We start from the raw sequence: 23,435 nt of genomic DNA, 5'->3' as shown, positions 1-23,435 counted from the left end.
ACAGTGTCTTTCTCTGTTATTACACAGTGCATTAAACACCAACTAAATTACATCTTGGTTCAGCACATTTAAAAAATAACACATTTTTAAGAACAAGCAAGCCCAGGAACTTTTTTTTTGGTGGGGGGAGGGTGGAAGGAGGTGGAACAGTTTAGAAATTATTACCCCCTCAAATAATTTACAAGCATAGTTGGAGGCTATCGGAACTGATTGCTCTGTCTAGGAAACCCTTAATTAGAGCCGTGCCGCAGGAATTCGCAGGGGTCCTGCTCTGCCGGCTCCTCCCTGGGGTTTCCTCTCGCCGCCCCGCTCCCTCCAGCCGTCCCGCGGTGCCCCCCCGGCACCGGCGAGCGCGGGAGGGAGGAGCAGCTCCGCTGCCGTGTCTGCCCGCTCTCTCAACTTATCATATAAGGGCCGGGAAGGGATTGATCAGGGTGCTAAGGCGGCAGGAGCTCGGAAGGGAAGGCAGCGGGCCGGTGGGCCAGGCGGGGCCGGCCCAGCTGCTTCCCTGGCAGCTGCGGGCACGGCGGGAGCGGCCGCACCGCCCCGGGCGTCTGAGGGAGGGAGGGAGCGAGGGAGGGAAACTCAGTCCTGCCCTGCCCTGCCCTGCCCTGGCGGCACATGGCAGCAGAGCGCTCGGCTGCTCCGCAGGTTAACTAGGGCCGGGCTCCGGCCGGCGCACCCAGGCTCTCTCGGTCCGCCGGGTTGCCGCAGGGATTAAAATGCAGCTGGCTGCCTGCTTCTTTTTGGGCTGCGGTATCTTCCTAGCTTCAGGATACAACTCCTTCAGTAAGAGTATGGAGACGATAGGCAAGAAGCAGTACCAGGTTCAGCATGGGTCGTGCAGCTACACCTTCCTCCTGCCCGAGACGGACAATTGCCGGTCCTCCACTCCGTACGTGTCCAACGCGGTGCAGAGGGATGCGCCGCTGGACTATGATGATTCAGTTCAAAGACTGCAGCTACTTGAGAACATCATGGAAAACAACACTCAGTGGCTAATGAAGGTGGGGTAATATAATTTCTATCCTAAAAATCTTGTTTGCAACATCCTGTTATCTATTTAATTGTTTGTTTGTATGTTTGTTTTCTCTAACAGTTTCTAAATTCACAAAATGTATTGTCTAAGATAGATTTTTGAATTACCTTTCAGTCAAAAAGTTGTTTTGAAGTCTGGAACATTACTGACTAGGAAGGACCAGTGAACTGCAGAGTTCTGCAGAGATCATGCTTTAAAGTTTGTCATTGGAGTTGCTTGGACAAATAGTAATTACATACAGAGACGGACCGTGGGCATATCTGAAATTTCAGGCATAACCAGCTACTAATTTATAAATAACTAACAAGGGCTATTCTAGCCCTATTTAAAGAATATGGAATGTACCTTTATCCAAGGCATGTTTGATAAATGTTATCTGAAATGTGATTTCAAAACTTGGATGCAGAAATAAACCTATTAATCACCATTGATAAAGAACTAATTCTAAGCAAAGACTGCAAGTCAGACTTGCAGTGAAATTAGCCCTCTGAAATGATAGAATTTCAAGAAAGTGCATTAGAGGATATTCTTTGCATCCTGTAACATTCCCACTCAAATGTACAACATTCAAGGGAAAACATTCTGGAAAAGGTGTTGAAGATGCCACAGAGCTTCCTTTAATGCAACTCCATTGGACCTAAGGGAAAATGACATGTTTATTGCCAAAGTGGCAACATTTGTCACATCATACTTGAAAGTGACAACATTTCTAACACTATATCTGAAAGAGCAGAAAAAAATTTTGCTGTATATATTCTTAATATTACTAGAGAATTAACCTTGATAACTATTTCACATTAATATAGAAAATAATTTGATTTAAAATGCTATGCAGTTCGAGATTTTGATTTAAAAAACCTTTATTTCACTAGTACCTGAAAAAGCTTGACAATATAGTTTAATTGCATAATAAATTTGTAAGCATTTATGTTCTGTACCAAGATGCCTATCTTCTCAGCAATAAATATTTTGAGGACTTGACATTGTATTTCCAAATAGGTGTTCCAGTGATGTCATAATTTTTTTTTTAATGTAAGAAATATGTGTTGGAAATGGAGAGAATTCAGTTTTCTACAATGAGTAGCCACTTCATACATAGCTATAAAATAACTTTGCATTAGGGTTCACTTCTCTCATCAGTTAAAAAGTTAGAGAACTAGTATGATATAACCAAAGAAACCTGCTGGCAAATTTGAGTGTAAGAAACAGAAGTCACACTCCAAAGTGGACAACACAGTGTTTTCATCAACCTGAAAATGAGCCTTGAAGCTTAAATCCAAAATGCATACACTTGAAGGCTCCAGTGTGGGACTCTAAATCTCTCTTTATGGGTTTAGGAGGCTTAATTTAGACACCCAAATAATGTCAGTTAAGTAGCTCTTGTTTTTTTAATCTAAAAGGCAAACATACTTCTCTCCACATCCGTACTTACCATTCTACTTGTTAATTTACAATGCTCACTATTGTAGTGTTAAGACCAACATTAACAGATGTGCAATGCAAGATGAAAAACACACAAAGTAAAACAGTCCAATCTACCCAGCTGCTAAGCAATTCCTAACATAAATAGTAAAATCACACAAGACTCCAGTGCTAAATGCTACGTAAGTAGGCAAACACAGTATCATAAGTGGCATCAGGTAAACAAATTCCAGCATCCTTATTTAGTAAAAACTATGCTTTTTCCTGTTAGTCCCTGGGAAATCAGTTCTAAGAGGAATAGGATAAGTATCTCTTACCCGTTCTTTGGGGGATTGAAAGGCAGATTATGATTTACTAGACAGAGAAATGTTTCTTTTATTTGAGCAAAGACTTCCAACTAAGATGCTTTAGAATAGCCTGATTTTTTTTTCTAGCTGTTCCACAGCTAAACATCCTGTAAAATAATTGCTGTTTGCTTTTTTCACTATTTTAACACCTGTTCTTAATGTCATCTGTTTTGTTCACAAAGAACCTCCAACAAAAAGTAGCTTTTCCTCAGATTTGCTTTGCTAGAGACACCTGGTCTGCAAGTGAAGATGAAAAGCAAACAATAACCTTTAAAGTTGTTTAGAGTTTACTTGCTGTTCTTTTTAAGGTCACTAACACACATTCCTAGGTTCATATTTCAACTTACCAAAATATGATGCAAGATCAGTCAAGGCAGGGCAAAAAAATTATGTTCACTTAATTTTTTTAGTGAATTGAAAGTGTAATATGAGACTGGTTTTAAAAATAACCTGACATTAACTTGCACAAAAACCTGCATTAGGTCTTGCTCTTTAAAAGTTACTTCTGTTCATTTAAGAGGCAGTAACTGTGTTGTTTTGAAGTTGTGTAAAAAAATACAGTACAAACTACAAAAGTGTGAATTAACTTTAAACGTTGTTCCTGAAGTATTGCACATCCCAAAACATTTTTACACACCTCCCCCTCTCCTGCCTTTAATCCATCAACTAAAGGAAATGTTCTGTTTCTGAATGAACAGTGTTGTATGAATGGAACAGCATGGGAAGTGTGCACTTCATCTGCTTAATGGACAAACACAATGGGAAGAAAATGAGTTACATACATCCAGGTTCTTTTCTGATCTGCTTCTGTGTAGAGAGCAGAAGAATTTTTCCTACAGTTATTACAAATTGCTTCTTCATGAAAATACATTTTTTTGGTCTGAACTTTAATAATGCATTATGCTACTACTGTACATGCCATACATAAAACTGGAGAATGTCTTTTGAAAAGTAGATTATGTTTAAGCATTCCGATGACATACTAGAATAAACCACTATTCCACCTAATCCAGTGTTTAGCAGTAAGCCAGTAAGTGATACTGTGAAGCAAAGGTCAAAACCCTAGATGAACCATGTAGCAATATACCTGAAAGGAACTTTTCTCTTTGCCTTTCCCTACTTTAGGATCAATTTATATACTGAAGTGTAAGATTTTTTCTAATGTGCATGTCAGCAGGGAGAGTAAACCTCTCAATAATAAAATCTTCAATTAATTTGAGAGGATAGCAGACTGGTATACAGATGAGATACAAGACTGGAAATTTTAAATATAGATATGTATGTTGGCTATTATACTTTGGAGCTTTTTGGTTTTCAGATATTCCTAAACGACAGGCAATTCCTTTCAGTTCAACAATTAAACAGATTTCTTTCTGAATAAATGTCAGCTTTACCATTTGGATTGTGGCATTGTACTCAATGAACTGCATTTTTTCAGGTATTAAGACATTGAAATAACTGAATGCTGACTTGAATTTGCTTCTTAGCACATTGACTAGACTATTACTCAGGACATATGACTGTCCAAAGCAATAGCGTAAAAGCAATAGGTAATTTTTTCTTAGTCTTTCCTGTTGCCAACAGCTGAAAACAATGTATGATCAAATTGCTTATAGCAAATGGAATATAGGTAATTTATTTGTAGTTTATCAGCAGATCAAAAGACTAGAAAATAAAAGTCTGTGTTGGGAATCAACATTTAAACCTAAGACTAGAACTTCATTCTGAACCATCCCAGCAGACTGGTGGATGCGTTGCTGTTAGAAATGCAGTATCTTCGTATACACTGAAATGAGATTCGTTTTCCCTTGTCATGATATCCTGAAAGCCAAAAACCCTTTGTCACTTTGAAATATGTTTCTTCCTAAAGCACAACAAAATCAGATGTTTTAATATATACAAGAATGAATGCTTATAATTTTTTATAAGTAATTATCAATGAAAGGTTATAATTATTGTTGTACTGAAGTTCATTTCTCAAATACAAAAGGATATTCTGACACACTGTCATCCAAAGCCATCTGCATACAATGGATAAAGACAAATATATTGTACAGTGTTGGATTTTGAAGTACGCAAGAGATGATTCTGCCTCTGAATCCCACATTCCTTTCTTAAGTAATGCATCTGTTTTTACTTATTGTGAAAAGTGCTTGTTTCTGTCTGTCAGTGATGTATTTGCTAAGCAAAAGAGTACTGGCAGGACTCAAAAGAAAATATGTTTTTACTTTCAGATTAGTACATGTTACCAGATAAAGTTTCCACAGTATTCTGGATGATATAACTATGTAGTTTATTGTTGTATATCCTGTAGGTAAATTTCAGTGAAAGGATTGGAAATTACACTTTTGCATGTGTTTAAAAACTACGTTGTAAAGACCATTTCTGCATCATTCCACAAATACCAAATTGGTGATACAGGTATGAAATTGTACAAAATCACTAAAGAAGATGAGATTTTTCTTGCACATATTCATAAGACAAAATTGAAGTTGACAGTTTGCCATCTCTGAGATGTTATCAGTAAAAAATGTGATAAACAGAGGCTTGTTTTACTGAACTAGTCACTTGCTAGCATTCAAGATATATTTGTTGTGCTTTGTGATTAACGTGATCATAAACTTCTCATCTTTGACTGGTCCAAACAGCAAACTGGGAGTCTTTCTCCATCAATTATCAACATCAAGTGCTTAATTTCCCTTCTTTTTCTTTCTTCAAGTGTACATATAGGAAATGAGCTTGGAGATGCCTGAATTGCCAGTTTCCAGTCCTTTTAGTTTGCATATAACTTAACATATAAAATTTAAGAGCATAACCTTTAGAATATCTTTGAAACTTTGGCAGATAGACTGAGATTCAGACAATTATCTTGTTACTGCTCCTCTTTTCTTGTTCATTATGAACAAATTCATCAGTGTGCATCTCCCCTTAATTTACCAAGAGAAACAATATAATTTGCTTGATTCCTAAACTATCACATATGTATTGCTTAGAATGGAATTTACCCTAGAAGACACAGATACCCATTTCCAACCTTCAAACTGCGACAACTAGTATCTTCAGTGACTGTACCTCTACATAGTAGAGTATTTGCTTTCGAAAATGCACCACATTATTTGATTTACAATACTAAGCAGCTTAGTTAACTATTTCTTTAATAACTTTTTACATGCTTTAATTCAAGAGTCTCTTGTTGCATCTGTTGTTCCATGGGGTTTTACATAGCTTTAGCTGAAAGCCAGGATAGGGGCAAAGTAAGACAGTCTTCCACCACTGTTCCCATTATTATAGAGCTAGACATGCACAATGTTGCCAACTGATTTAGAAGACACAGTGTCATATCTTAGATTAGGGTCTACAACAGAAAGGTGCCACTCATGGATCTTTCTCTGGAACTTGGCAAAATCAGAGTTTCATCAGGTGCCACAGTCTGCATTAATTATCTCCCTAGAGTAAGTTCAGTGTACCTCTTCCCCCTGGAAAAGAGAGAAATAGTGGAATGGAAAACTTAATAGAAATCCTCCTTGAAGAGGCAGATCTATCAGCATTGCTGAAGAAGTTGGGAAAGCTAGCATGCTGCATGGCTCTCATCCTGCATATTACTTTGGCACTGAAGTTTGTAAGCCTCAGAATCTAGAGAGGTAGAAGGTAGAACTGTGGACTAGAGTGCAAATATTATATGAATATATAGGTAAACATTATGCCTCCCACTTGTAAAAATCAGCTTAGGTACAAGAGTCAAAGCAGAACTGATGGCTTTTCCATAGAGTTTGGTGTCTCCCTATTCCCACATTCTGACAGAATCATAGAATCACAGACTGGTTCGGGCTGGAAGGGATCTGCAAAGATCATCTTGTTCCAACCCCTTTGCTGCAGGCAGGAGCATCTTCTGCTATACCAGGTTGCTCAAAGCATCATGCAACCCGGCCTTGAACACTTCCAGGGATGGGGCATCTCCAACTTCTCACGGCAACCCGTTCCAGTGTCTCACCACTGTTATCGTAAAAAAAAAACAAACCAGCCTTCCCGGAACAGAAGATGCAAGTTGTAATTTCAGACAAAAATGGTTCCAGCATCTAGTTAACAATAAGCTACTGATGGGAGCCCTAAGGATTCCTGTACAGACTGCAGAAGGGAAAATAGGAGACGATGACTCCTGAATAAAACAATATTTCATGTATATACTAGTATCTGAAACAAGGCTGTCACACACAGAAAATATTTTGGTAGGCCAAATGCACCCTAGGAATTCTGTCACTGGTAATAACAGCGAAAGCAATGAACAAACCATGTGTCAGTGGACCATAGAACCTTCAAGAAAAGGAAAATTTCCATGGCACTGGACAAGAAGTTTCAGAAATAAGCAAAGACAATTTTATCTGCTATTTTATTATTTGAATTTCTCAGACTGGCCAAATATAAATTACAGGTGGAATAATAAGAGGAACATCAGATAATATAAAAAGGCAAAGCATTTGGGGGAAAAAAGGTATAGCACAGTAATTTAATATTAAGAAGTGTCTTAGAGCTATGGCACATTACACAGTGTTAAACCAAATAACGTCACACATATACAGTAAGTTAAAAAGTGCTTTACAAATGGAAATAGTGTGTCGTTTCATTTTCTTTAACAGACATTTCTAGGAAATGGGGCAGAGGCAAAAAAAGAATTGTATTTATTCTCTAATGAGAATAAATGAAATACTGTTTGGTGAACTTGAAGTCTATTCCAAGTAAACCAAGCTCAGAGGAGATGTTAAAGAATTCCTTGGGTTACAAAATCCAGATCTATGTTTTGTATAAAAAAAAATCCTACACCTAAATAGTTCTGCAAACACTCACTGTGTGAGTTTTCAAGCTGCCTAGGGAAGGCATTACTACTCCTTAAATGCCTTTTAAAATTTCTTTTTTCCATGATCCAAGTAATTACTGAAAATTCTGTCAGTTTTTATCTGTCTGTAGAACAGGTTAACCCTAAAATTAAGATGTTGTTTACAAAACTCAGCAAATATATCCCACACTTTGTATGACTAAAAGATATCTGTTCTCTTTCCAACTTTGAGCATATTACGGCTTAGTCTGGAGAGAGAGAGGGAAGCTACAGGAACTTTTCTGCTGTCTTTATACTGCCCATATGTGGCTTTATAAGTTTAGCTAACAATCTTCCAGGAGCCTACTAAGGTCATAAAAAGGTCTTACTGCTAAAGAGAGATAGAATATGCAACCCTCTCTCTATTAACTTCCCTCTCTGTTAATAAAAATACGGATAGAAATCTAGTATTCTTCACAGCTACATTAGATGACCAAATACTTCAGAATTCTTAGATGACAGCAACTTTCTTTCCAATTTAGCTCTCTCTGAGGATTTCTGTTAAACCCAAGTGGCATATAATTTGCTCATATTCCCTTTAATACCATAAGGAAAAAAAAAATCTTTTTAGTTCCTTATTTTTATTCAGATCTCAAGCATCATAATAGTGTTTTAAAATTAAAAAAAACAATCAAAACTCTAGTTTCTTTGCCCTCTGAGGAACAAAATATCAACTTTCTATCATTGATTTGGGTCAGGTATTAAAATCAACATGTTGTGGTAACACATCTGAGAGCTTAACAGACTATTTTATTGAATATCTAGGTAGGAAAACTTATTATTTAAGTTTCCAGAGCAGGGGGGAGGGGAGGGAAAGCCTTGCTTGATACATTACAGCTCTTTCAATATTAGCAACTGAAATTCTTTTAACAGGCATTCAATTCTTAGACTCCGTAGTATCTTTTAACAATATAATTGTCAAGAGATTGAAAATAGCTATGGGCATTTCAAAAGCTGTGCTAAAGCATTGTCAAGGACCATAGAGTAATTCAGTATAAAATCAAAACTAGTGTATTAGAGCATTCCAGTGTGGTACAGCATAATCATTCACACAACTGTCATAATTTGAGATACTTCAGAAGCAATGCTTTAGTATTTTTTTAATAAATCGTTTGTCAAAACCACATGAAAACACACTAAGCAAATGTTTGATCTTTATCACTCCACTTAAAAGAACTTTTTGACAGGGAGAAAGAAAAACAAAGTTCTCGCCTTTGGAGAAAATAATTGTATCCCTTTAAAAATGGCAGGATTTTCTCAAAATCTCTCGTATAAAATGACTGAGCACTGTATTAAGCCCCGTCCAAACAACAGCTCTGCAGACCTGTTCATTCTCACGCTGCAGGCATTAGGAGTCATTCACCTCCTGCACTCACGGTATCAGCTTCATCGCTATGCTTGCTTTTGGTTCAGGCCTGCACCTGATGCGCGTGATCCTGGAAGGAAAAAGCCTCTTTGTTCCATTCTGTCAGGGTGTGGGAATGGGGAGACACCCAGCTCAGTGGAAAGGACATTTCCTGGGCAATAGCCATAGCCCCCATAGCCTCCCTTACACATGAAGTGACGTCTGTGTACAGCAGGGGTGTTGTTCATCATGTGACCTGATGCACAGATTGACACTGAGGTATCTGAGTAAGCTGGGAGGTTTAATTTTGATTGCTGGCACTTAAAAATCATTTCAGTTTTGTCCTCCTTGACAGAACTTGTAGATATCATCCTATGAAATTTCATATACTTCCTTTAGGTCTTTTCCCATGAATTACATTATGTTCTGTGCAACAATTTTCCTCCTCATTTTCCACTTATAAGGTGTAACTACCTGCAAGATACTAGTTCAAATCCATAGTTTCAAAGTGACATATAAACCAGCACCTTAAGGAGAATGTGCCAATCAGTCAAGAAGCAGTAGCCTCGTTTTCCCATGGTACCAGCTGTCAACTGACAATCTCAGCTGTGAAAAATTTTAATATTCAAACATCAAAAAGCTGCAGATCAGGACTGAAATATATGTAGCAATGGAAAACACACTTGCCGTACTTTACTATTGCATTAATAAATACCCTGTCCATTAAGGCAGTTTTTTTACTCAAGAAAATTCCCCGGTGAAGACTTAATGAAACAACTTTCATATTTTTGCTTTTCTTTTCAGAAATTTCTTTTATAAACAGGGAATTCAACTATTCAAAGGGAACACCAGTCCAGTTTCTTAATACAACTTAAAAAAATTGGATAAAGTAGGCAAAAGACAGCTTAAGTGAATAAGTAAAAAAGACAAAATCTTGTGTTTTCTGCTTTTAAGAAATTGACTTAAAAACTCCTGAACTTCCTTGCATGAGGTCTGAACTTTGACCATATTAACTATCCTTGTGTTTTCACTTACGTTAAACTGTCATCCTGATAGCAGATTTTCTGTCAGATTAATGTTTGCCTATAAAGTAATAGTAAATTAAAAAATCCTATTGTAACTGCTACTGGAGCCTTACTGAGAATGTTTTCTGAAAAGTACTCTGACGTGATGAAAGAATGTTCAAATAACTAGAAGGTAAGCCCCAAGACAATAACCTAACCCATAGAAAGAGTACAAACTGCAACAAATATAAACAATCTGACCTGCTGAAATCTTAGCACATACAAGCAAGGATTCTGACAGTTACAGTTTACCAGCTACGGAAGAAAGTTTAAATATAATTAGTAATACCCTAATTTTTTTCCCCTGACACATAAGTTTATTTGACTTGCATCTAGAGAAAACTAAGGCATGTCTTGAGTTCAGCTTCTTTGTTATGGTAAACTTTATTATTTTAAAAAGGCTCTGAGGACAGCATACAAAAACCTAGCTCTGCTCTAAACAAGTAGAAAAATTGTCATTGACTTCTTAGTTTCACTAAGAAGTATTAAAAAAATTACTGAAAAACTTATTTTAAGTTGAAAATGGAGTAGATGTGTGCTTTAAGGTTTATTTCATGTGGACTGCCTCTAAGTAAGTAAGGATGCTATTGGAATAGAAAAAAAAAGTGATAACTTTAATCAGAAGGAAATAAACATTTTCCTTTTCTTGTCCCTCTCAAGTCCATGTGGGAGTAACATCTCCCAAGAGTCTCATCCAGTCAAGTCCTTCACACTCACCATTTTCCTCAGTGAATTTCCTTCCAACTACACAATGTTTTTTAAACTTCAAGCAAACCAGACAATTCCTTCCCTCAGCTGGATTTAAGAGCAGTCTTTCAGTCCCCTTTTGCAGCTCACTGCCATTAAGAATTCCTATCCGTGATATGTCCACTTTTAAAATTCTGCTCACACAGATTCATTTCAAGGTTTTTTTTCCCTCCTGCTTCTTTCCCTGTGTTAAAGCTATCCAGCTTCCTGCCTGTCCCTTTTCTCTATGTTCCTTCTCATTCAGGATTCTCACTCTGGATTTGTTTGTCCTTATTGTTAGATTTGGTTTTAACCTTCAACTGCATGGATATTCTCCTGAGAGTTCACAAAATCATAGAATGGTTTGGGTTGGAAGGGACCTAAAAGGTCATCTAGTTCCAACCACCCTGTTGTGGGTAGGGACACCTTCCACTAGACCAGGTTACTCTGAGCTCCAAACAATCTGTCCTTGAACACTTGCAGGGATGGGGAGTCCAAAAATTCTCTTGGCAACCTGTTACAGCGCTTAACCACTCTCACAGCAAAGAATTTCTTCCTACTATCTAGCCTGAACCTACTCTCCTTCAGCTTAAGGCCATTCCCCCTTGTCCTATCACTACATGACCCTGTGGAAAACATTCTTCTGCAGCTTTCTTGTAGTCCCTCCAGGTACTAGAAGGCTGCTCTAAGGTCTCACAGACCTTCTTTTCTTCAGACTGGAAAATCCCAACTGTCTCAGCCTGTCTTCATAGGAGAGGTGCTCCAGCCACAAGATCATCTTTGTGGCCTTCCTTTGGACCCACTCAAACAGGTCCACATCCCCTTCTTATGCTGGGGGATCCAGAGCTGGATGCAGCACTCCAGGTTGGGCCTCACAAGCACAGAGTAGAGGGGCAGAATCACTTCCCTCAACCTGCTGGTCATGTTCCTTTTGATGCAGCCCAGGACACAACTGACTTTATGGGCTACAAGTGCACATTTCTGGCTTATGTTCAGCCTCTCATCCACCAACACTCCCAAATCCTCCTCCTTAGGCCTGGTCTCAGTCATTTACTGCCATGTGTGTGTTTAGGTTTGGGATTGCCCTGACCCAGGTTCAGGACTCTGCACTTGGCCTTGTTTAAATTTATGAGGTTTGCATGGGCCCACCTCTCAAGTCTGAGACAGATAGCTTCTTTTCCTGGCTAGGTGCATGTAGTATCAACGTCACTGTACTTTCTCTGTTGCTAATGTGGTTACTCATCTTGAGAGCAGAGTCTTGCATCCAAGAGTCTCTGGAAAGTGCATATAGAAGTCTCCGTCTTAAGTGGCCCTTCCCATCAGATCTTGACAGACAGGGAACAGTGTCCTCCTATAAAACACCCATCCTTCAGCACATAGCTTTGGTTCTCAGCCATTTTTGCTGAGAGTTCCTCCTCTTCTCCTACTATTAATGCCAGTAGTGTAATTTTTTTGGGGGGGAGGATCTGGCTTCAGTTTCTGGTCTTCATAGAAGAGCACCAACTGGCAGCTGCCTGGTGTCAGGCTTTCAGGAGCACTGACTGGAACTCAGCTCAAGCGGTGACTTTCCATCACTGCCTGAGTGCTTAGGGGGTACCACAGACAAAGAGGAACTATTGGAAGCAATGGATGGAAAGACTTGTCATCTTGTTCCTGTTCCAAAAAATTAAACTGCCTGCTTTTAGATAGATAATCATAGGTATTGAGGCAAAAAAAATGTATTTTTAATCAGGATTATATAATTTAAAATATTTTTTTCTGTATCACACACTACATTTTGTTTCTGCAATATGCTGCCTATATGTGCTGATCTTGCTTCCAAATATTTGTGTTTGTCCACTCTTAACACAGTAGCTTAACACAGTAGCTTCCTGTTTCAACTTTCAAGCATGGAATTCCTCAGAAGCTTTTGCATGAAAGACTCTTAACTGTGCTAATGGAACAGCAAAGAGAAATAAATAAGTGGCATTTGACAAGAACATATCAAGATGCTCATTTTTTAAACTAAGCCATGGTTAACCTGAGCTTCTATTATTTAAGGCAGCTGTTAGTGCTTTCTGTAGTCAGAGTTAAGCCTACTTTGGTTTTTGAGTCCTGCTCCCCTGCCCAGTGTTTTGGAAACTTCAGGGAAGTTCTCTGACAGGTCTGGTCCAGCAAGTGAGGAATTTTCAGGCTGGTGATGTAAATGTAGCAGCTTTTCAGACACCCCACCTCCTCAGTCCATCTAACATATTATCAGTGGAATCAGTAAAGAGAAAGATGCAGCATTTCTTAAAAAAAGAGTTACAGCACTTGATAGGAGATTACTTTTCTTCCCCCCTGCATTCTTAGTAAAGAAATTCAGTTCTTCAAAACTGAAATCAGCAGCTGACATGTACTTCCCCAAAGTCTTGAGCATGAAAAATTTTCAGGCCTTCAGCTCAAATGACTGGTTGTCTCTTGCTAGCATCATCATTGAAACTTCTTCAAGAAAAAGATCTTAGAAAAGCTCCATAAACTATATTTAGATGCCAGTATGTTGCAAAGTTTAAGAACTACTAAAAATGCTTTCAGTTTCCTTATCTGTGAAGCTTAAAAGGAAAATCTAATGATTTTTCATGCTGAAAGATGCTCTGTGAACACAGCTTTGAAACAGGAGACACCCAGTTTTATAGCTCACAAAAGGGACTAATTGTGTTCCACAGCTTCCTAACTAGTTTGATCCTTGAACTCCAAATCATTCTTCCTTCTGGTTGGAAGTGGAATGCAAGATGACTGCTTCCCTAGAAAGCAATGCTGAGAATGAACTGTGAATGCCTAGCTCTTTTTCATTTCCCCAATAACATGCTTTGAAAAGAGGAATTTGCTTCATATTTTTTCACAAACTTGCACTCTGATTTGCTTGGTCACATCATGAGTTATTCTTTAAAATAGGCAGTCCTGTTGAAAGAGGAGTTCATAAAAAAATCACTTGATATTCTAAGTTGAGATAAAAATGATAAATGACTTTATCTGTGGCAGATAAATTTGCTAAATATTTTGTAAAGTTTATAAGGCTACATAGCCAATGTTTTTCATGAAAAATGTCATAAGTATCCCCACCAGCATATCTGATAGCATATTTATTTCAGCTGTCTAATACTCAGTGGAATGGATAAAAATACAGAAATGGGAAAGGATTATTTAGATCTGGGATAGCAAGTGTTTTTTCAGATGTCACCTTTTTAGGGAAGAATCTCATCTTTACACCAGTCTGGTGAAGTCCTGATTCCCCGATGGTAGCACACAAGTACAAGATATAACTGAAAACATGTAGGCTTGTCTCCAAAAAGTTTGAATATTCAATTTGTGAAATTACAGCTGAATGTCACAATCTAGTATTTAAAAATTAAATATTGATTAGCAGTATTTCTTATACTGTTTATACATAAAGAATTCTAATTTTGAATATGGATGGCTTGTTGCATATAAAAAATATTTATATTCATATCAGTGAATGGCAGAAGCATCACTGGCTTCTTGTCTTCCTGGCTTCAGTGCTACTGAACTTCGGCAAAATGCCATTCATGACTCATACTATTTATTTATTTATTCTTTATTTTTAGACTAATGGGAACTTTATGAATTCCTTCCCTGATTTCTAAGAGAAATACCACTTAGCTGAGATCCTGAAAAATGGTGATTCAGAATCTTAAATTACTGCCTTAATGAACAGCCTTAATTCTTAATGAGTTCAGTTAATCACTAAATAATTGATTTTAATTCTGAAGATATTGCTGTTAAATTTTGTGGGTTTTTTTTTTCAAATTCTCTTCTTATCTAAATTCACACTATTAAACGGTTGTCAAGGTGACTATTTAGTTTCTATTACTAACATTTTTTTTAAATCTCAAGAATATTTTTCATTTGCAATTTAGTGTACAACTCCCCAAAAATGCTCCATAAAAACTATAAGCATCATATATAGTATGAAGAACCCATGTCATCCTCCAAATGACAAAACAGATGAAAATGCACATTAGTTAGGAAAGCAGTAGTGTAGTATCACTTGTACAAAACAAGCTCAGCATCTGGAATGGTGGGAGCTCAACTCTACATTAGCCTTTGGGACTGTTTCAGCTCTCAGTCTCTTCCCTTTTTCTTTCTCTTTTGCTTTTTCCACATCATCACTTGGATGGTAACATTTGTAGTTCAAAACATGCAATAGAAAGCATGATTGTGCCGTAATAACTTTTAGTATTAGGTACAAAATACTTCCATTCAAGAACAGAGAGTGAAAGTCATTCTTCATAAATATTTGCATAGACAATGAAGGCATTTAATGCATTTTGTTTAATGTTATATTAATGAAATATTTAGTTTTTATGTAAGTAGATTACTGCCAGTAAGTGGGGGGGGCGATTTTTTTCTGCTAGCAAGTGTAAATTATAAAAGCATAACAAACAGCTTTGTCTAAATGAAATGTAATCAGATGTGAGAATAACTTGGTAAGCTTTCATTTAATGCCCAAGAGTCATTAACAGAACCATCTCCTGTGTATCATTTAAAGTCTGTATTTACTATTTGAACAATTAGCATTTAAATCTTTAGCATTTTATTACACAATTTTAGCTTGAATATTTTCCAGTAAATCTCAGCTCACTTCCAGATAGTATTCATTTATGCTGTGTTTTTCACCTTTTGTTTGCTGACAGGAAAATGAGATAAGAGAAAAATCTTAGCCAGAGGTCTGGACAGGCAGACATGTTCAACGCAGCATGTAAGAATCTAATAGCATAGAGACATCTCAAGCATTCCTATATACATTCCCAAAAGAATTTTTTTCCTCCCTTGAGAAACAGGACATAGACCATGGGGACATCCTGCTCTAGGGAAAAAAGAAAAAAAAAGGAAAAAGATAAAAATGCAATTTAAAGTGTTGCTTTTTTTCATTCTGCAGTGTAATATTATTTTCCAAAAGTTTTAAGCTACTAAAATTGATAAATGACTTTCAGAAAACATAGAGAAATAAATTATTTTATTAAAAGCTGATTTAAAATAGCCTAAAGTCTGATTGATGGGGATTGATGCAATGCCCTTAAAAATGTGTTCCCTTAGGTCTGTCAAGATAAATGACTCTTGGAAGGGATAGTGATCCTTCTATTTCTATTCTGACTTTAGGCAGTAGCAACATTGACAGACTGTGAAAACAAGTATGAAAAGCTATTCTAAAGAGAACAGAACTGAAATCTGTACAGTATTTTGGCTTCACAACTGCAATACACAACACATAAAAGTGATATGGAAATACAAATATAAGTGCACATGGAGAGCCTGGCAATATGGTGCTCCATGCATTACATACATGCACATTAAGCAGCATGTGTAGCATATATATATATATATATATATATATATATATATATAGGTAAAATACTACATATTGCTTATATGAACTGCTGTGATGAAATTGTGACTGTGTTTTCTTCTTTTCTAAAGACTACATTACATTTCACTGTTAACCATATCCAAGGATCCAAGGTGGCTCATCCCAAGAAACCCTTCCTCATGTAGAAACTTCAATTATACTACAAATAAACAATTTAAATATTTAGTATCTCAATTGGAAGTTAAGTACATGAAAATAGTCTTTTAAAAAACTATATTTTTGTCTTTATGTACAAAAATGTATGTGTGAATCAGAAATTTAAGGATTTTATGGCATATAAGGATAACCTTCTACAATGAGACAATTGCACATTGGCACAGAGTTTGAAAAAATGTTCCAACTTATGGGCTAAATTCTACTTCAGATGACTCATGAAGAAACCAGATGTGGCCACAATCCAAAGATCACTGCCACTCTGAAAAAAGGGCAGGGCAACTAAGACCAAGCATTACTGGGTTAAAGATAACTCAAGACATCTGGAGTGTGAGAAGTAGGAAGGTCTCATCTGTACTCTGAAAACGTATTTTGAAGAGAACTGATGAGTCTCATCAGCAGTTTTTGTACTTTGCCCTGTCACTAGAACTCAGCAAAACTGATTATGGACGCTTAAGTACATTTTCCATCTTGCTCACTTTTGTGAATATACCAAACATCTTGAGGAATAAAATACCCCAAGGATGATGACCACAGGTATTGGAAGGGCTGATTAAGTTCCTATGGTTTAAATTCACAAAGGTAAATTTTGAATAAAGCACAGGACATTTTTAGTAGGAATGTGAGAACAATAACTCACAAAGCTTTTGACAATTTAATATATGTATCACATCTCACTCCTATGCAGAAGAGAACACCTAAAAGTTGTAGATGCCTGTGGCTGTAAAAGAGTGGCAAAAGCCAGAATGGTTCAGAAAAAAAAGCTCACAAATTTTTATTAACAAACTACACACTTGGCGTGGAAATTGGCATATGTTTGCCCCTATCTTCTAATAATAAGAGTACCAAAGAAAAGCTGAGAAGGTGTCCAATGTCCTTGTGGTGCCACCCAGGATTTGGAGGGATACCTTTTTATAGGTGAGTTTTCCCCACCCTGGGATTAAGTTTCTCACTCTTCACGTAAATGAGTTATCACACACAATCCGTTCTTCTGGACTTTTACAGAAATGGGTTGGGGGACTTTGAGGGTCTTTTGATGGTCTCGATCCCCCCCTCAGTTGACAGTCTGTGCCTTACTGCCCAGGCTTCTACATATGTCAAACACTGTAGCTTCAAATGCACATTCAAAAAATGCCTAGCTGTAAACATTGTATTTTCTGTTGCTAGGTTTTCTGCTGGATCTACTCCACTCTTGGAAATTCAAAACAAAAGTTAGAGGAAAAACCACCACATTATGTCATTAGCCCTGCAATTTTCTCTGTATCTACATTACATGACTAAACATGCAATATGTGTTGTAATATAACCTGTTCATACAGGACACAGTACTATATTAAATATTAAACTCATATTTAACATTATCTCTCCCTGAAAATAAACGTTACAGTTGACAGAATCAGATTAGAAACATCAAGAAAATCACCAAACTTTATTTGGAAAGCCTGCTCCAACAACTGACAAATTCTATAAAATAAAATAAGCAGTCCCTACTATTTGTACCATTTATATGGGGTAGCATTTGGCAAAGAAGTGATGTATGTATTCATGTAGCTATAAATGCTGCCAGGAACGTGACTGCTTAATTAGTACAGATTAAACATTTGGCAGCAAAGAACAAAAGCAAGCTCTCATTTGTAACTGTAAATGAAAAAATTGGTAACTCAAAGCGTCTTTGAAATGCAAAAATAAGTCACTGATTCTTTGTAAAATTGTTCTGCAATATGTACACAAACGATATGATAGCAGTCAGGAAGGCTTTTCATTTGAATAAGTATTGACAATTCTTCATAAAGGATTAATACTATCTCTGCCAATGGTTAGAAAACAAATTTCTTTTAGTGCATACTCTACACGTCTTTTCTTTCTTGTCAATTTAAAGCTTGCTTAAAAAAGGACAGTCTTGGCTATAAAAGCAATGTGTTGGAATGTGTTCCACTATGATTGACCTGTCCTTGTTTTTTTGGCAACTTGGCTAAAGTATTTTCATCAAACTTTATGATTTTATATAATTTGAAGTAATAAACCACAACACAGCCCCAAAGTGATGACCTTAGAGAATTTCTTCTCTCTAAAAATGCATCACTTTAACTGTTACAGATTTTAACTGTGAAATTATTTCAATTTTCCCAGCTTTTTGGCAATGTAAACATACTTTGAGGCATGTTTTATTCCCATCTGTGCTTTCATTTTTATATTTACTTTATTCCAAAATACATGCAAGCCAACTTCTTACACAAAAGATAGAATGTTTTATAAAAAAATCCCACAAAAAATCACTGAAATGCTATCAAATATTCATTCTTTCAAAAGTGAATGTATTAATACCTCTTTTCCTCTCCCCTGTAATTGCCTTAAGTTAGGACTCATTGATTGACTTACTCCCTCAAAAACAAAATTTCTGAAGGAAGATGCATCACTAATAGTCAGCTATTAGGTTTTGATAATTTCTTTGTCCGAAATAACCATCATGTAATCAAGGTTACGATATATCAACACAATTCTTATATGCCAAATATTATTTGAATTAAAAGGAGATTAAAAGTTATCTTCCCATAACTAGCTACGTGGCAAAGGAGAAATCTAGCCAATAATTGCTGCTGCACCCTCCAAATTGGAGCAAAATATTGAAGATGACAGACATGCTGTTCAAACCAAACTGCCAAACTTCCCAACTAACAGATGGGGATGGCAGCATTCATTCCTGTGTCTTTCCCTCCTTTAAATGACTCAGCCTATTCTTCTCCCTTCAGCAATTTCTGAGTGTGCTACTGCTTACAAAGGAAGGAGGCTCCTTTGCAGGAACTGATGAATGGTACTCTACAAAGAAATGTGCCACAAAGAACTGCAGTCTGGCGAAATGGCTGCTAATCCTCAGTGTTGTCAATGAAGCTCAGCTGTGGTTGTGGGAACTGGAGCCTGAATTAAAATGTTCTTCCACCTCCCTCTCAGGGAAAGCTGAGGGTCTTGCTTGCTGAGAGTATGCAATTGGAACATTCTGCTCTCACTAAGGTCAGTGGGAGATGGTGGGCATTTTGGATGAACATCATTCTTTGAAGAGAGATGAAAGCACCTGCCACTTAAAAAAAATTAGGAAATATAGTTGTAAAAAGTCCTGCTTTCTACAGTTTTGCATTTTATGATGAAGAGAGAGTGGAATATAAGCAGAGAGATGAGTGCGTGTCTTGGTTCAGGTCAGAAAAAGAGATTTTATGATATGTACATGCAGAGAATGTACAAAAGTGGGAGAGGACTGGTGAATATGAAGTAAAAAACAGAAGGGATTTATGTAATCATGCTTTGTAGGACTTTTAGGGAAAAAAACCACAAGAAGCTCCAAAGCCACTTAATAGGTCAATATAATTTTGATGTTTCATGTCACTCTAAATTAGAATAAATAAGTCAGATAATGAAACTGGCTTTAAATCTTAATATAAATCCCTTTTGGTGTTCATATTTCGTGCTTTTGAGTAAGCACAGATACCATATTCCCTAAGTTACTTATTTAATATTTTTAAGTTGAAAAACAGATGTGAAGACGTAACCATTAAACTGGAATCAAGAGAATACTTCAATGATTTAGAATTCACCACATCAATGAGATTATTTGAAAGAGGTCAGATACTTGGAGATATGCTTATACTTACAGATACTCAAATAAGATAAATTATGAAAATGCAGATCTGTGTGTCTAAACAACTCCTTGCTAAGGTTGCAAGCATGGTGACAAGGGGTATAAAAATCTGGCAACCAGAACCACCAGATGCCTTAAATTGTAATCACAGGTTTTGCATACTGTAATCAGAGCAACCTTAAAGCTGTGTGTTTGAAATGGGCAATTCCCTAAGCCTACCACAAAATGTTTACCTTACCTTTAAGCCCAGAATTAACTCATTTTTTAGTTGTGTGTTTTGGAATAACTCAGTGATAACAATTTCAAAGAAGTCATGCAGTTCTGTAATCCTATATGTGGAGATGACTTTGCTGAGATTCTCATCTGATCTCTAGTGAAAAAGGATCATTCTGATCTCTAGTGAAAAAGGAATCAACCTTGAAGACTGAGTTTTAATATCCACAACTATTTCATAACAGAATCAAAGCTCATGAACAGTCTATCTTTGTTGATCTATTCATTGCTGTCTTTCTTTTTACTTTTTGTGGGCCTTTTTTTCTAAATTAAAGATGATGCAATATTTTCAATGCTTTCTCATACAGTAGCTCTTTGATGTCTCACTCTTTCTTTTTTTTTCCTCTGTATGTCCTTTTTTTCCCCCCATGGTTTGATAGAATATGAAATCATAAGATGTTTTTCCTCACTGATATGGAAGGTAGCCATGCAGTAATGTTTAAAGTTTCTCCTTACTACAAGCCATCATTCATATCAAGATAGCATTATCAAAATAATATTTTCAAAAATTCAAGATATCAATCTGTTTTACCATTTTACTTAGATTAGGAATTGGCCATGTGTTATAATTTGTGCTTAGTGACATTAGCTATTTGTTATTAGCTAGTATCCTCTTTGTGGGTACAGCATGAAGTTCAAAATTTATTATGGTTCTCTTGTTAGAACAGTGTTGAAGTAGAACTTTGATTCTAGAAATTTCTAGAAATTTCACCAGTCAATGGTTTGAGTTCAAACATAAGCCATGAAAGAAATATGAAGTATTAGCAATGTTACTGAGAAAATGATATTAAAGAAGTGTGGACAAAAATCAGACTGCTTTTTGATAATCCAGACAGGTGGAAGGAGACATATATAAGGTTACTTTAATTTTATCCTTGCTACTTATTTTCTCCTTGCTTTCCTTGAAAGCTGGGTACTCTGTTATAAGATGACTACTAAAAAAGCCCAATTACAGAAATTACTTCAGAATCAAGTATTTTAAACAACTTTTGCATTCCTAAATCCTAAGCATTTAAAGTATTTATAGGTTTTTCTATGGTTTCATGTCTTTATTTGAAATTCTCTCTGACAAAAATGTGCATGTAAGAGTTTTAAATGACATCTGACCTCTTCTCTGACTACTAGTCATGTGACGAAAAATGCTTTTGAAAATATTTAACTGTAAATACAGGAAGATGACTAAACTCTTAAACTTTTGTCTTCTAAAAAATTCCCATCGCTGCCAAAGCTGGTGAAGCTCCTCTGATGGTTAAAATAGTGGGAGCACTAAGGCAGAAAATCTTCCAAGTGCCCACAAGCATTCTTACCACTGTACCTTCTATCTACCACTGCAAATCTCTGTTCCTTCCCTTAGAAAATGAGTGGCCACACATTCCTTATCACATTTGCCCTTCCTCTCACCGAACTTAACATTGGGAAACTTCACATAAATACATAACAAGGACAAGGAACAAATTTGTTCAGCAAGGCAGCAAGCAGGTTTACTGTACTACCTCCCTTTCCAACATTTTAAAGAATGCAACTATCTTCTCTCTTTCCTTTCCCATGTAGCTTGAGAATTACATCCAAGACAGTATGAAGAAAGAAATGGTAGAGATCCAGCAAACTGCAGTGCAGAACCAGACTGCAGTAATGATTGAAATAGGCACAAACTTACTAAATCAAACAGCTGAACAGACCCGCAAATTAACAGATGTTGAAGCACAAGTAAGTAATGAATTTCAACCTAAAAATGCTTCTGCTTCCCAAAAACTACAACTATACATTTAACACCGTTTATTGTTACACTATTTAGTTCAACAATTACAAGTCAATCATTATCACCAAGAGCTCCACCCAGCCTAAGGATACATTAGTATTTGATAATACCTAGTTCCATCTCAAGCCCAGTGTTGTCACCTGAGTGATTTCCTTTACAGCAGGATTTGAAGTAAGTCCAGCAAGATAACTGTTACATTAATCTTTAAACAGAATGTACTTAAAACTACTATACTATATCTAAGCATCAGTTGGGTCCTAGTGTGCTTTCATACAACCTTCATTGTATATCTCTGTTGATTATTCACCACTAGCTAAAAGAAAGTTCCTTCAAACTGCCTTTGCTCCATTTACCAGGTTCATTGCTTCTTAAAATTGAAACTTTTCTATTTTTTTTAACTTGTCAAGAAAAATGTGTCTTTTTAATGAATGCTTTCACAGATACTCTAAGCGGTTCCAGCACAATGCACTGTATTATGGATAACAGAGGGATACATAAACAAATCTGAGATAAATCAAGAAAAAAGAAATTAGAAGGCTTCTAGAAAAGCATATTCACACAGAAGTAAACCTGCCTGCTGTACATATTACTTGCTAACTTACTTTAAAAAAAAAGGGTTTATCTTTAATTATGGTTTAATTGAAAAACATTAACATTCTGTTAAACAGAATGCAGATATTAATAGGAGGACAAGTCCAATCAATGTAGAATGGCATGCATTTGTATTTTTGCAGACATGGTGGGAAAATTCAGACATATAACTGCCAAAACACATAATGAATATAGCATGCAGCACATAACATTTTATATAATATAAATAGCATACAAAATCTAAAATCCTTGTTAGACATTTTACTATCTGTAGAATTCATCCAATGAATAAAATTCCACTTTTTAACAAGTCTTTGTGAATTCTTTGATAAACTGATAGTTCATAGCTCACAGAGGTACTGAATTTAACTTTCTGATTGCATTATTCAGGAGCCTAATATTTTGCACATGTTGAGAGAATGTATTTATTCATTCACTGTAATGTCTTTATGGAAATTACTCAATTATTTTCTGCTTAGAGGAAGAAAATCCTGACTGTAACTTTCCTTCTCTGCTTGAAATTACTGGTGACTGGGTTTAAGGCTTAATTAGCAACATAAGGAAATTAACCAAACAATTGCTCTCTCAAGGACACTTACTTCTGGCAATAGTTTTCAATTACACTTAAGTGTGAAATCATGTCCTGAATGACTGTTTAACATGAAGGACATGAGTAATCAATTCTTCCTGTCAAGGAAAGCCAAATTCTGTTGAATTAAAAAAAGCTGTTCTAAAACAATGAGAAAATATTTCTAGAAAACATGCCTCAAAGTAATGCAATCCCACACAGACCGAACACTATCTTCCA

At 36.5% G+C, this 23,435-nt stretch overlaps 1 protein-coding gene across 2 annotated transcripts in view; it reads left to right on the top strand.

The window, feature by feature from the left end:
• Nucleotides 1-578: 578 nt before the first annotated feature.
• Nucleotides 579-23,435, top strand: part of ANGPT2 (angiopoietin 2) — a 40,916-nt gene continuing 18,059 nt past the window's right edge. The window contains exons 1-2 of one of the 2 annotated variants that reach the window (XM_008925844.2): nucleotides 579-1,007; nucleotides 21,829-21,984. In XM_008925844.2, coding sequence (XP_008924092.1) covers nucleotides 723-1,007; nucleotides 21,829-21,984 — 441 coding nt within the window. In that variant the 5' untranslated portion in view covers nucleotides 579-722. The remainder of the gene's footprint in view (nucleotides 1,008-21,828; nucleotides 21,985-23,435) is intronic. The other variant, XM_018088902.1, reaches the window with a different exon arrangement.

The sequence above is a fragment of the Manacus vitellinus genome, unplaced genomic scaffold (genome assembly GCF_001715985.3).
Source record: "Manacus vitellinus isolate BGI_N305 unplaced genomic scaffold, ASM171598v3 scaffold_11_pilon, whole genome shotgun sequence".
Lineage (NCBI taxonomy): Eukaryota > Metazoa > Chordata > Aves > Passeriformes > Pipridae > Manacus > Manacus vitellinus.
This window is presented reverse-complemented; position numbering and strand designations above follow the sequence as displayed.